This window comes from Acanthaster planci, linkage group LG13 (genome assembly GCF_054643075.1).
Source record: "Acanthaster planci isolate LZ-2023a linkage group LG13, COTS_SCS, whole genome shotgun sequence".
Classification (NCBI taxonomy): Eukaryota; Metazoa; Echinodermata; class Asteroidea; order Valvatida; family Acanthasteridae; genus Acanthaster; species Acanthaster planci.
Genome location: NC_141789.1, coordinates 8,907,484 through 8,922,877, shown reverse-complemented (window position 1 = coordinate 8,922,877; position 15,394 = coordinate 8,907,484). Strand labels below are relative to the sequence as shown.

Here is a 15,394-nt window from a genome sequence, read left to right as displayed (position 1 = left end):
AATTGTTGTTTTGTGACAGCATATTCTACTGTCAATTACTAACGGACGATTCTTATGTTATATTTAGGACATGGAGGAAAAAATCTAATTCGTACCTATGAATTACTATTTCGCACGTGCGGATTACTACTTTGTACGTATGTTTTGCAAATAATGACCCTAGGCACTGGTCGTATTCAAAATTCCGTCTTGAGCAGGAACATCCTCTCATCGGTTGAAAAGAGCAGAAGCATATCCCTTCAGGTGTTGAAAAGAGCCATACTGGTAGGGAGTGTTGTTCTATTGGTAGGGCCGCGATGCGTACACAACGCATATAGCTCATTGTCATTGATTTCGGGAACCAGCAAAAAGGAGTTCCTACCAAAGGAGCCTCCATTGCTAGGAAATCGCACCCTCTCTTGGTCCCTCTCGCGTCCAATGAACTGAAGTTCATACAGTGCAACATGTGGATTGCTAATCCGTAAATTTGGCTTAGCAATTTGTATGTACGAATTATTTTTTTTCCTTACCATGTCCTAAACGCACTTCCATACGAATCTCCTGTGAGTTAACAGAGAAAATTGACAGTGGAATGTGCTGTCTCAACACAGCAACTTCTGTAATACCGAATGATAATTTGGCCAAGGCAGCACCGGGTTGGTTCATTCATGCGAGTGTGGCGCAAGTTTGGAAGTCATGAATTATTTGAGGCGTAAATGGACAAAGATTAAGTGGTTTTATAAGCACTGATGTCTTTTTAAGAGGGTAAACGCAAATACAGCAGAATTGTAATAACACTATTTCTTGTCAACAAAGGCCAAGAAAACCTATTGAAAATTCACGCATGCGCTTTTATTATCAGAGGTAGATCAATGCATAATGAAACTGCCCCTTGCTTGCTATTGTTGAATGTGCCAGTCAAGCTTCGCTTGTTAAGTTTCTATAAAGCCACAGGAGATCAAAGCGGCAGCGAACTCGTCATCGAGCGACGGTCATTACACAGGGAACAGCTCACTCTCCCTCTTCTAGGTAGAAACACAGCAGACTATTTCCCAAAATGGAAAGATTTCTGTGGCCTCTAGTAATCTTTCACATCATCGTGGGCATCGTTGGTTTGCCCGGTAACACTCTCATCATTTTAGTGTGTAGCAGGAAACGACAGATCATGAGTCCGCACGTCTTTATTCTCGCTTTGGCTGTAGCGGACCTGATCGTCTGCCTCTTCACTCCCGTCACTGTATACCACTGGTACAACAGGCTCAACTACACCAGTGATTTCTTGTGCCGTCTTGTTGTCAGTGTGACTTTTGTCACAGTGTACAACTCTTGTTTCTTAACATCTGCCATCGCGGTAGACCGGTATCAGGCCATTTGCCGACCCCATCGGCGCTGGATGACCGTCCGGCGTGCCAAAATTGCAGCAGTAGTCTGTTCGGTTTTGGCGGTGCTCATCAGTGTTCCAGTATTTGCATCGTACGACATCAGTCCGTATGGCCAAGTCGCCGAGTCAGGAGAGTGTGCCATCAGCAAAAACGTACCAACCTGGCTGATACATTTAATGACCACGATAATTTACACTGCATCTTTATGCACCCTTGTCGTCAATATCGTTCTCTACGGGATGACGTACCGTGCCATCCGTAAACAAGTCACTGTGCGGCCTGGTCAAGACAGTGCTAATGGGTCAACGACTAGCCACACCTTAAGACGTACCCGCTTTGTTCCCACAGTTTCAGGGTTATCTTCACAATCTCATCAGGCGGTACTTAACGTTAATACATGCGACCAGGTTTTGAGCACTTCCGGGCAAAACCTGGCAGTATCTTCACAAGATCATGGTCAACGACAAAAACATCCAGAACGACACATTCATAATTTGCAGCCACAGCAACAGCAGAAGACAGAAAAGAGTGCCAAATTCATTCACAAGAACTCCCCCAAAAAGTCAGCGAACTGGCTCTCCAGTAAAACAACAAGCATTAGCAACTTAAATGTAAATCAACGACAGCAGCGCAGATTTCGCAGCAAGACCACCAAAATGCTGGTTATCACCACTGCCGTATTCTTTGCCACGTGGCTGGTGGCACTTGTCATTGTGTCCCTACCACAGCACATTCATAAATACATCTACGAAAGCAACCAGGTTGGTTACTCGTTCTTATATCTGTTTAAATATGGTTTCTACTTGAATAATGCCGTCAACCCATTTATTTACGGCTTTGTGAATAAACAATTCCGCGTGGATATGAGGAAGACGCTGTCTGCCCTCAGGTGCTGCTGGCATAACAGTAATCGGGCCACACACAGAAACTTGTTAAATTGATATTCATGAAGAGCAAAAACTAAATGCTCTTTCAAAAGATTTGGTTTTAATTCTAAAGTGAAGCTTATAATTCTAGACTGATGCACTGTCGAATAAAAATTGGACTGTTCATGCCCATGCGAGGCATTTTTCTTAGACACTCCGTTTGTTTACTTTTATTCTCCTTTTTTCACTGTATAAAAAACGATGACATACTTTTTGGGTTAAGCGTACCTTTCTACACGTTTAAAATTGCTCACACGTTTCCAAACAACTTAAGGGCTCCATTGGTGATCAGGGGAGATACAGGTCTGCTCCAATTGCGAACCCAACACTAGTTCTTGGAAAGCATTTTAAAAAAAGGGGCTTAAAAAGGTTGCTCTTCCGTTTATTATCATGCATGGTTTAAATCACCAAAGAATAGTTAATTTAGTATAGTACATTATAAAATAATCAGTGTAACGTTGATGGACGACATCACAGTTTTTCTGATAATTATGGAAATTAGCATGACACTACAAGGAAAAACCCAATATAAGTTTAATTTAAGCACAATTGCACTTTCCAGGGTTGTAGTTATCACATTCCAAGGGCCGTTTAAATATTTACAATGACTTGAATTTAGCTTAAATGTTGGAAGAATTTTCTCTTCGTAACATAAAATAAAAATGAAAAGATCTTGTTACACAACATTAACTAAAGTATTTAGGGAACATATAACCAACACATCTGAGGCTTGTGGCGTGGGCTTATTTTAACATGTGGGAGTGGTGTACTTTTTACGTACAGTTTCTATTTGTGAGATGATAACCTGAAAAGAAACCATGCACTTTGTGCATGGAAACGTACGTTACGTCTAAATATTTAACTATGCCACACATTTCAGCACCGGTGATATTTAACAAATTTTAACAAGTAAAGTTAAATTGAATTTAACAAATATTGCAAATACCGTAAGTAAAATAGGTTTCAAATAATGTTCTTCATACTCGGTAAGGTACATTGTAAACATTATTGACATCCTCCTGAATATTTACAGTAGGATCGTAGAACTTTGTTTTTGTTAAAATACGGTCGTCATCTAGAAAGCTTAGAAACATGTGGCAAAGAATGTTTCATTCCTCATGTTCCCCCATACTGCTGACCACGACTGGCTCTCACTCCCTCGAAATATCTCGAATTGAGATAAAAGTTGACAAATTTATCTGTTAAAAAATATGAAATCAGCTTGATTCCTCTTACCAGATGCAGTTGGGCAAGGGTGAGGTGTTGTGGCAAAGTAAGTTGCCTGAGATTTTGCAAAACTTCATGAGGTAAGACAAACACTAAGGAGATGAAATTGCAACAATTGTTTCTTTAGATAGGGCAGTTGTTCGAATAATGTAACATTTGAAGTATAGCATTCATTCCTTGTAAATTGGGAGTACGATGTTCATGCGTTGAGATCTAGCAGGTGTTGAATTGGGCTAAAATATATATTTATATGTAAAAAGGTAGCTGAAATTTACTTACACTGTTTTTTGCGTACGGTTGTGGCGTAACAACATTTAATATTTTGGTTGGGGGATTTGGAGTAAATATTTTAATTGTAAGTGGCATCGAAAGCCGATGAACAGCGACTTGTAAATAAGGTATGTATAATTAATATTCCCACATGGGTGGAAGGAGGTGTGCTCTAAACGTTGAATTCCCTAATCCCCATCAATAGATATTTCATTTGTCAATACTGAGTGAAATTATTTATGATAATATGACGTGCTCTCTACTTGTCATTATCATGTTTAGGGTTTGCAAAACATTTATTCAAGGTTTTTACTTAATTATCAAAGTACAACAGTTGGTCTTACGAGAATACATAGTGAGAGGACGCATGAATCTACATTTGTGTAAAGAACTTTACGTAAAAGAAGTTCAACAATGTTAAGTATAGGGTGAAGCAGAGTAGCTTTTATTCACCAATCTTTGGACCGACAAGCGAATAGGAAGGACCAAAAAATAATGCCAAAAACTTGCACAACTAGCTGGAATGACATCCTGTAAAGCTTCAATATAAGAATTGGATAAATAATAAAGAACGAACTAGAAAAATGACAAACAAGCAGGAGTATGTGTGTCGTTACGCTATTGTTGCTTGTGCATGAATACAGTATAAAAAATTAGGAATAAGAAGTTGTGTTTGTAGTTTTGTAATTATTATCGGTAGAGTTAAGAAATTTTAAGGGAGATACCCTTTGCCATGAACTTGTATTACATGGAGCTGTTCCATTTTTGAACACTGACTGTCATTCTGCTGGGGCTGACATGAAGGGTTTTGGTCGAGATATTTCTGGTTTCATGTTATTGAATATTTGAAGTTAAAGTAAAACATTTGAAGTTAAATAATAAACTTAATAAACTGTTCACGTAGTTTGCATATGAATAAATACATATCACTAACGTGTAATATATTAAAATTCGCTTTAATGGTGTGGTATAATATCAACAACCGGCGCAGGAAATTATTTGAACGCTCAGTTCTTTTTAAGTATGGAATGACAAGTGGAGTATAAAAAGGTAGTGTGATATTTTTGGGGTTAGGCCTACTTAGAAAAACTTCAGACGACTAATCATGCCAATAGTTCTTGAAAGCTTGCTGGCGAAGTCATCAGCGTCCTTCAGGTTTAGATTGTCATCGTTGTTGATGTTTAGGACTTCAGTGCTGGTTAATTTCTTTGAGGCTGATGCCGTGTGAACAGAACTGTATGAATGTGAATACAATAACGCGTAATTTGATTCAAGATCATTAATGCACACTTTTTGCTTACAACTTAGTACTTTAGTTTAAGAGTTCATTGTTGAGAACATTAACAGCTGTATTCATATTATTATGACTACTGTACGTTAGACTTGTGTCATCTGCAACTAAAGAAAACGATATGATGCCATGTGTATGTACAGATGTCGTTAGTGAAAAAGAACAAATGAACAGGACCCATAAGGTAAAGCGTAACTCCGAAAGAACTGATTGCTCTTCATATGTTATTGAAATTAATAAAACAAATTGTTCTCTGTTGGACAAATAGTGTTTAAATCAGTGTATCACTATTCCTTGTAAACCATACTAATGGTAAAGAGCAAAATATAATTGTTAATAGTATTGCCGCCTTTGAAAGGCCAGACTACATTCCAAAGGATTATGCTCTATCGTCTATTGTCTTTAAAAATAATAATTAATTAAAAGATCACTCTTTGAGAAGACAGCTGATACTATCAGTTATCGGAAACATCAACAAATATTACTTATAATGTCGAACTAGGGAGATCGAGATTTCACAAAAATCGAGTCTGTCGTTGAGCGCCGAAATGTGTTGAGAATCCAGATATTTTGGGCATTCGTATCATACATTTTCCATCTCTTACGGCTTTAAGTCATCGCGCCTGCCGTTTTTTTTGGTGGCCAAGTCTTGGGATCCCCCCATTCTTGTCAGCACGTGTAATACTACGATCATTTACAATTACAGCTTCTTGCTTGCAATATACGAACAATCTCACGTTGTGGCCTGCAAGCTGCTATAGTAGCCCCCCCCCACGCGAAATGTTTCATTTAGCTGAGGAATTCACCTGGCACACGCAAAGAACACAATGAAATCATTATAGCATTATCCACTCAAGTTGTGTATGTACGTACTTCTTCTGTGAAGAGCAGCTAGAGGCGGATCCAGCATTAACAGAAAAGAGCAGGGGGTCAAAATGGAGGTGAGCCAGAAAATATGAGCACATAACCATATATACGTATACAAAATATCGCAAATGCTACTCAGCATAAGTTGGCAGATTTACCTTTTTTGCGATCTTTCAGTTTCATCGAAAGATTGCAAGTGATTACAGGCGACCTTCAATCAAATTCTTTTTACACCATAAGCAGCAGGCCAGCCTTTATCAGACGCAGTTTTCGATCAAATGACCATTAATGACCGCTTTGTGACCTTTGATTCCGGTTACAGTTTATCAGGTTACATTTTGGTTAAATTGTTCATATGGTCACATTTAGTGGTTGAAATTGGGTGAAGCGTTTGGCGCTTATGGCAGTTTAAAGGTTTGTGAGAAAAAAGAGCACGTTTTTTGCGCTTCACGAAGCACAAATATTAGCTGGTGGCCAGTAAATAGACTGTAATCGCTGAACATCTGGTGAACATTTGCCCTTTTCTACAAGTATATAGTTAATATTCAATGGTCTAAACCGATATTCAACCCAAAAAAGTCCCTCCAGTCGGTCCATAGCACTTGAGAAATAACCAAGTAGGGTCGTTTGTCGGGGAATTAGGACTGCTCCTGAACACCGGTGGCCTGATGACCCTTGACCTTAATGTGCACAGACATCAGCCAGTGCTCATACTATAGGACTCAACTGACCAAAAAATTTAATTCGCCCTAAAACGCCAAGTAAATGAAGTATTTTTCAGTATCTGTTTTGCATGGGAATGACATTATACTGATCACTATAGTTGACACGAAACATGCAAATCTCCCGAGTTCGACTGAAATCGTTGGAAAATATTAGGAACTAACAGCAATTTAGCCATTTTCCTCCAAAGGAACCACATGCTGACCATAAGATAATCTTTGCCCCAAATCTGAAAGCAGCGCACATGAATCTTTCAACTTCTCATAACTGACCAAAGGTGGCCCAGTGAAATTAATAAAAAGTGTGGACACAAAGTGGTTTCAAGAAAATTATCACTACTTATTATTCATTGACTTTTAGGCCGAATTTGCTATGACCTTATATAGGTCTGAGGACAATGAAGCATTTAACCAACTCTGGCTTAAAATCGGCTAAGGAATGCGGCAGATGTTGTATTTTTACAAATAACAGTAGTAACCCCGCAGCGAGCGTTGGCCTAATTCTGTTTACATACTATTTGAGGTATTAAGTTAAACCAGGGAAGCAACTAAATTTGGCCTCTGTCAGATGAAGACTATGGGAGACCCCAGCTGAGTGTGCCGCAGATCAAGTTTGGGTCGGTTATCATTTTTGACGCGCTTTGTTGAAATTGGGTCAAAGCATTTGGCAGTTAAACCAATTGATGGTGAGAAAGAAGAACTAGAGCAGGAAGTCTGTGAATAAATATCAGCTGGTGGTCAGTCTGACGTGAGAAAGCAGAAAACGTATGCGCAGAGGCTGATATTATTATGGTACGTGTATTTTAACTGGTCCTTCATTTGGCGTTGATTCGTGCAGAGGGAAGTGTTTAGAGGGGTACTGCCATGACCCCAAGAAGCATTAAGTCATCTTCTGACGACACACACGTACAATCCCACAGACTGGTTGTACACATTAGGGATAAACCTGTAGAACAGCCCTCTTTGCACAGGAGAGAGCCAACGACCATCAAATTCTGTAGTTTCGCAAATAACCGGGATTGCGGACAGGAATCAAAAGCTAATTAACCGCATCAGTGAGTGACAAATGCTTAGAGGATTAGCCACACACACTACATGTTTATGCGAATCCCCCCATGACACCTTATATTGCGTGAATAAAGAACCACGCAAACACGTTCCTAATGGAACAAGGGCAATTAGATCTTCAAAAAGCATATCGACTTCGACATTCAGTTATGATGTATAAACTAGGCCCTATGCGGTTCGCAAATAACAAAGTCGGCTAGTTCAAATCGTACCTCTCGCAAAGAATCTAAGTGGTGGAGATATAGTGTCAGATTTGATGAACTCAAGGTCCCAGAGGGATCAATTCTAGGACCCTTTCTTTTCTTATCATATTAACAATATTCCATACTCTGTTAATTGTAAACTAATGTTGTATGCAGACGATGCTGTGTTGATAGTGTCAGAAACAAACTGTTACAGCACTTAACAACACAACTTGCCTTTGTCAACAACAGGCTGCCGCTTCACCTTGGAAAAACCCAATCAATCCTTATCTGCAAATTAAATGAACTTGTGCATTGTATGACATTAGATGCAACGTGGACCAGAATTAAGATTTCAGCTCAGTTAAATATCTTGGACTCGAACTAGAACAAAGTTTGAACGGTAGTTTTATGCAACACATACCCCAAAACGCGAACACCAGACTCAACATTCTTTATCGATATATCAAACTTGTTTAAGTAGAAAGGCCTGGAAAACCTTATGTCCAGCCTTAATATCTTGTCATCTTGACTTATGCTGTTGTTCTTGATATTCTTCATTGCCACAAAGACAAAAAACAAACTTCAAACATGTCAAAACAAAATGATCCGCTTTATCAACAACCTCTCAGGCATATCTTATGTTGGTTAGAATTTAAAGAAACAGAATGGCTGAATGTTCATCGTAGGGTGGCATTTCTCAAAGCTTACCTGATATTTTCCACAAAACCACTCTCCTATCTCAACCTTAGCTTTACTTTAATTAATTACTTTCATTGTTGCCCAACGAGATCTAATCAATGTAATATTTTTGTTCCACACATCAGGGGGTCTGAAGCAACTCCCTCATTTACTCAGGGATTAAATTGTACAACGCTCTACCCAAACATCTGAAACGCTATGAAAGAAAGACCTTTTTTACAACCAACTTAAAGGAATTTCTTTTCACCACAATCAAAGCTAATGAATCTAATAAGATGCAATTTTCATGCTAATTTAATGTTTTTATTAACATAGATAGTGCATAGAAAGTGCAAAGATTTAGGTAAATTTCAATTTCGTCTTGATATTACAAATCAGCCTAACCCACGTTTCAGTATATGTTCGTTCCTAATGATATTTTAGTTTATTATTTTAATGATTTTTAAAGGCAATCTTGTTTTTTCTCATCGTAAATGTTAAAACTTCTTTCTCTTTTTCTCGATCTGTAAATTTTATTGGTACATGTTTGGAATGAACGCAATTAATAATGCAGATTTTATATATTTCTACAGATCAGTGCATATGTGAATTATATTTCTGTAACCCTGGTGATATGTAATGATTTTTAGGATAATATAAATTTATCTCGTAAATCACAGCCTTTTTCTGTAACGTACATGACCGTACTTTCTGTATGGAGCTTTTAGTATACCTTTTTTTAAGGATAGGTAATGTGTGGGACGGCAAAGGAAATTAGTTGTTTCAACATTTTGTGGCATTCTTCCCACAAATATTTTTGTTTTGTATTCTGTAGTCTAAGTCTTGATATCCTTAATTTAAAGTATACATATTTTTCTGTTATCTATTTATGAATGCATATACATTTATTTTCTCTTTTATCATTTTATTGTAGGCCCCCCATGTGAGAAAAAACAAAGGTGGTCTCTGCATAAAGTCCTCTGTGTGCTTCACAGTCCTCGTGGTAAATAAGCTTGTGACCATGGCAACGTGTGCGTCATACATTGGGTTTTTTCAAAGGTGCACAACGCTTTTAATAATTGACGGCTTTTCAAATTTTACTCTATCTCAGTGTTGCATGCTACAGATGCGGAAAATTTCAGCCAGTTACAGGTGCGCGTTACCCTAACTTATAAGTGTCCTCTTGTCATGAAAGAATATGTTCGTTTAACTTAACTCTTTGGCCTGGAGGGACATGGCCTTCTCATATTACCCGTGACAATAAATCTTTTGCATGTTAAATTTGAATAAACTGACACCGAGTTCTTTCAATTGACGTGAACCAAACAGTTTGAGTTCTCCATAAAAAGACACTGTTACTATGCCTCGTTATTTGGGGCAAGCTTTTGCTCAAATACAAGAAACGCTTGCACTAATACACTAGCTTCTGCAGAGGTTATACACGACAGCCTTTTCCCGTCGGGTCAGTGTTTTTGTTCCTTAGGGATACATACGAGTAGACTTTTTTGGATATCTCCCATAGCAAATGTGCTTACTGGGAAGATAGCTGTCTTATATAACTTCCATGAATAAAAAGAAGGGCACAAAGGGAGTAGTTTATTCCAGATATGGTGGTCACTATGCAAAGACTTGTCCCTAATCACGAGGTATAGCAACAGTGTCTTTAGTTTAGGCAAATCAAATTGTCATGTTCATGTGTAATCAGATGACTCGGTGTACCAGATTTTATTCAAAGGCTTATTGCAACGGCGTCCCTTCATTCTGGGGCCACATGTTTACATGGTCAGGTAAGGATTGTACATACAAGTGTGTATTTGCCTGCAATTCGGGACCCGTATTGTTCCTCTTTTGTTTGTACTATTAACGTTTTAGAAGACCACCCATATGCTTTGTACACAGTTGTCAATCGGCGACCCTCTGTCAATCGGGGACTCTTTTGTCCTCTATTGTTCGGGGTCCCTAATTGAATGCAGAAACAAACTCAATGTATGCAATTTTTAAAGTCCAGCTTGCTGTGACTTAAGAGCATATGAATGATCACCGACAGCTTAGTGATATTAGAGTGGAAACAATGGGTACGGGGAAGTTTAGACATGGAGAAAGTTGATCAGAATTTAGCTTTGGCTCAGTGTTAATATGAATTCATTATTTTCAGACTCAAAAATGAACACTAGGATAACACACGAATTCGGATGTTATGCCACCGAACTGTCAAATGGATTTCTTTTTAATTTGGTCAAATTTTTATCCATAAATGATTAATCTAATGTCCAGTTCTGGTCTGAATGCTCACCCGCTGGTGAAGCTGGAGCCCTGATGGTAGCTACTGAATGAATACTGAGGAGTAGCATTTCTCCTGGCAGCATCGTCCTCTGCCATTTGTGTTCGTTGGATGGCATTCTCGAAAGAAAGCGATGGACGGGTAAAATTTATCAAGGTCAAGATAGGGGCTGTCTAGGAGCGGTGGCGTATCCAGCTGGGGGGATAGCCCCCACCCGACGGATTTTATCTATTCCTTTTTTTACCGAGAATACTTCACAGGTGAGTAGGAAAGAAACTAATCTGTATATTTATCATACAAATGGGTTATATTTTTGTCTCCCCCATCATCATGTAGAATGAACACGAAAGTGTATTTGCTTTTGAATTTGCTTCTCTAACAAAAAAGCTGGATACACCGCTGTCTTGGAGCCATTATTGGTCTGTGTGAATGCATTGCTTCCTTTTGGATCTCTCACCTAGGCTGTGTTGGCCCACTGACTTCTGCTGAGATAACAGGAGGTGTCACTGATGCAGTCTTGGTATTCGTCTTTGCACCAGTGTTTGCAGGTTGCCAGTCTGCAACAAAGCGCTTTGGTAACTGCGTGTTCCGAGGGCGAGGCATTGTCTGATGAGAACAGTACGCAAATAGATCTCCACCACACGCAAGCTGTAGGTTCTGCAAAATCCATGGACCAAGACCTTCACTTCACCAAAGCTAACGGGGTTCAAATTTAATGTACAGATCAAATGGAAACTCTGAGGCGAAAACATCAATTCGCCAAACTTCCTGCTAGTATATTTTAAGGAACTTAGTGAAAAGAACTTTGTAGAAACTAAGAATGCTAGAATTGTAAAAACAAAGAATAAATATTGCAGACTATAAAAGACGGGCTCTGGCACACCAGGACTGATAAAGACACACATATACAGCTAGAGAGATTTGGAAGGAAGGCGGTGTGTGACAAGTCTTTGACTTGTTGACTTCCGCACCAATTTAACCCGTGGTGGCGAGTCGTCTGTGGAGCGACACGTGTGAGAAAAGTTTGTCGAGGCCAAGTGAAGTGTACAGCTGAATTTGGTTCCAGAAGAGACAGTCTGTTAACTGAATCCAGTTCCAGTTCGTGGGATCATCAAGTCCTGTATTTGCAACGATCATTGCGCCCTCACAGTTTCGTCTCGAGCCCGGTCATTCTTATTGAACTTGGTCTTTGTCCCCGTTGCAGCTCATTTTTGCACTGTGAACTGAACTGTCTGTGTCGCCAGCATTCTTCACTGAAGTGCTTGCCAAGCTCTCGACCGTAAGATCATCATGTTTAAATAAGATCTTTCTCTATTCTTTATCCCCATCATTGTAAACTAGTTCCAATCAGCATTTTCTTTGTTATCATTTCTTGTTACAGCTGTAACATTCTCATAAAATCATAACTGTTTATTTGTTCCTGAAATCAGTGTGAATTTTTGACCTCTTTGTTGCAATGAGGAAAATCAAGATTTAGAATGACTACTGTTTTCAAAGAGTTTGAAGTTTTTTGGATCTTAACACAGAGCATATATTTGTCAAACATGTCGGACCAAGAGTGCAGTATTATGAGAATTCTATCGCAACTTCTACTTCAATGCTACTTCAAAATTACACAAGATTCAATCTATGAGTATTCCAACCAACAGCTACATAGCTTAGGAGCAAATTGTGTCAGGCTTGGAGTACCTCTTCCACTTGGATAAAATCATCAAGAAACTGGAAATAAACACCAAATTTCTGACTCGTCGTGGAAACCGTGGTGGACCCAAAAGACCAAAGAATATAATCAATGCCTGCCGACTGCCTAGATTCACTAGTGAGATTCCTGTACTTATTCGCCTACGCCCATCCGTAATGTCTCGCCTCGGGGTAGAGATACAAGGTTGCAATTTAAATCGCAAATAATGTTGAAGACGAAAACTGTACCTGGTACGTAAGCTTACAACTTACCTACTTTGCTCCAGTTAAATTCCAGATCCATACTCAATAAATTTCATGACATGACTATTGTAACCCATACTAACAATGCAGATACCATAGCTGTGACAGAAACGTAGTTCCATCCAGATACACCTCTCGAACAGTTCAGCATTCCTCGTTTATCTTTCTTTTCTCCAAGGCTAGAAGCGACCGTTTAAGTGGGGAGTTGCATTTTATGCTAAGCATTGTGGATGCTAATGAGACCGCCTATAGATTACTACACCGCCAACTGTGTGGCCTACTTCCCACCAAGGAAAGAGAATGCTCAAGACTATATTGGTCATCTGATCTGAAGTATCAACTCACCTCTTGTGCAGTATCCTGGATCCAGAATTTCCATTATCGGAGATCTCAGTGACTTGGATATTTAACCAATTCTGTACGACGAATCTTTCACTCAAGTCGTTTCTCGACCGACAAAAAGCTCCAACATCCTGGGCAAGATCATCAACAATTACAATCAGTTTTATTCTCAAACTCAAACTCTATGCCCAATAGGCAGAAGCGACCATGCTCGTGTCCTCTTGATACCTAAAGGTCACATAGTAAGAACTAATAAAACAAGGAAAATGACTGTCCGTCCAACAACAGATAGTGGCTGCAGGTTGTTTGGCGCATGGATTACCAACCACACTTGAAGTGACCCATCCAAGTGACCCATATTTAATGCAAGTTTCTCTGCAAGACAATCCAAGAACGCTTAGATTTACACTTGCCCACTCGCGTCATTTGCTTCCACGAGACAGACGAGCCTCAGCTGAGATTAAGGCAGTCATCTTACAAAGACAAAAGGAACGGCATCAAGGAAACAGGGCTTTATGGCACCATCTGAAGAACAGGATGAAACATGCTATTTTTTCAGCTAAAAGAAATTACTATTATAGTAAGATTCATCACTTGAAGAAGGATAATCCTGCTGGCGGGCACAAACAGATACAGTTACCAACCCAAGGCAGGCCAGACTAGTCAGCTATTGAAGTCTCAGAGGTTGATTGCAGTGACCCAAGAGAGTTTGAGGGTATTGCTGACATGATTAATAACCATTTTAGTTAACGTAGCAAATAACATTCCAAGTCTTGACAGATCATTATTTCCTTTTTATTTACCACCTCCTATGCGATGTCTATACGTTCAACCAAGGAAAGTTCATAAAGAAGTTTGTAAATTGAAGATCTCTGGAGAATTACCTGTGCTTGTATTGAGGGAGTTTTAGTGATAAACTCAACACTTCTATTGGTCAAGCGAAAACCGTGGAAACGCACTGAAATAACACCTATCCCCAAGGTAAAATCGCAAACTAATAGAGCCTAGTATAATAGCCCTTACTTGCCATTATGCTTAAATAGCTGAACGTTTTGTGGCCAGGTGGTTGTTAGAAAGTATTGCTCAATCAATGTGGAAATCGGCTTATGTCATTATCTGATCAAAATGCTTCACCAGTTGCACAAAAATACAGATAACTCCCAGCCATTGTCCACTACTGTGTTGAGAGACTTCTCCAAAGCCTCTTATCGAATTGATCATAATATCCTAGTCCACGAAGAGATGAAATTAAAAGTACGACCTTTATGTGTGATATGTTGGTGTGATCACAAGCTTCCTGGCGACAACGTGTGAAATCCGAAGGGAACTTCTCTGGAATGGCTGCCACCTATAAGAAACATTGCTTTCACTTTAAGACGGACTCCAAAATATGAGCAGTTTAATGTCGTACAAAACGTTACAGAGATGTAAACATGCAATATTAGGTTTTTAACTGCAAAGCATGTTTTTCTATAAACCACAAATGAACTGAATCGAATCAAATCGAATTTAGTTATCTTAACACCTGGATGTAACATTATGTTAGGCAGATTATAGCAATCTGTTCAAACAAAGAGGTTTAGGTGAAAGTGGGTCTCATCACCACAGAAACCTTGTCAACTTGCAAGAGCAGTGGCCACCTGCTTGTAAAGCGACTGGTTTGTGCCTGAAAACCCCTCTTTCGAAGGCTTTAGACGTGAAAGGATGGTGATGGGATGAAACGAATTGAAAATGTTTTGAACAGAGTGCTGAGTTTTGTGTAATGTACTTCATCATTATTTTGTTCCTACTAGATGGACTCACAGTGTGTGATTCAGGGTTCAACTTCAGATGGTGTAATTAAAAAGTTTGGGCTATATTTCAAAGTTATTATTTGGAGAATGGTTTTACTTGCGCTCCAGTAATACGAAACACCACTTTGTTTACTTTTTTCTTGATGTATTATCCATCTCATGATTAATACTTAGTAGAAGTAGTGTATCCGTCTGTCTCGGGAGACTGTGCGGTTTTGCAGTGACTGGCTGATTCTGGAGTAGCTTTAGGTATGGCTGAAGAAGCCAGTACGAGAATGACAATCCCTCCACTTCTGGGGACTGGTGAAATCAGACCGCGGTATTATGCCTGGCTTAGGACCTCCCTCCCCCGTCTCTACGCTATATACTGCTGGGTTAGCGTCTCTTAAAACTGCGCGAAATTCTTTCTGCACCTTTTGTCTACAGGCCGGTCACTCTA

The 15,394-nt window shown here is 39.3% G+C and overlaps 1 protein-coding gene across 1 annotated transcript; it reads left to right on the top strand.

Moving 5' to 3' along the window:
- The first annotated feature begins 611 nt into the window (after window positions 1–611).
- LOC110989126 (uncharacterized) lies at window positions 612–5,379 on the top strand. Its single transcript, XM_087145246.1, has one exon. It carries the CDS (start codon window positions 1,037–1,039, stop codon window positions 2,300–2,302), a length of 1,266 nt encoding a protein of 421 aa, XP_087001372.1. The 5' UTR covers window positions 612–1,036; the 3' UTR covers window positions 2,303–5,379.
- The last annotated feature ends 10,015 nt before the right edge of the window (window positions 5,380–15,394 follow it).

Excerpts from the sequence above, each read along its gene's own strand:
- LOC110989126 (XM_087145246.1), top strand. The coding sequence starts at position 1,037 with ATGGAAAGATTTCTGTGGCCTCTAGTAATCTTTCACATCATCGTGGGC.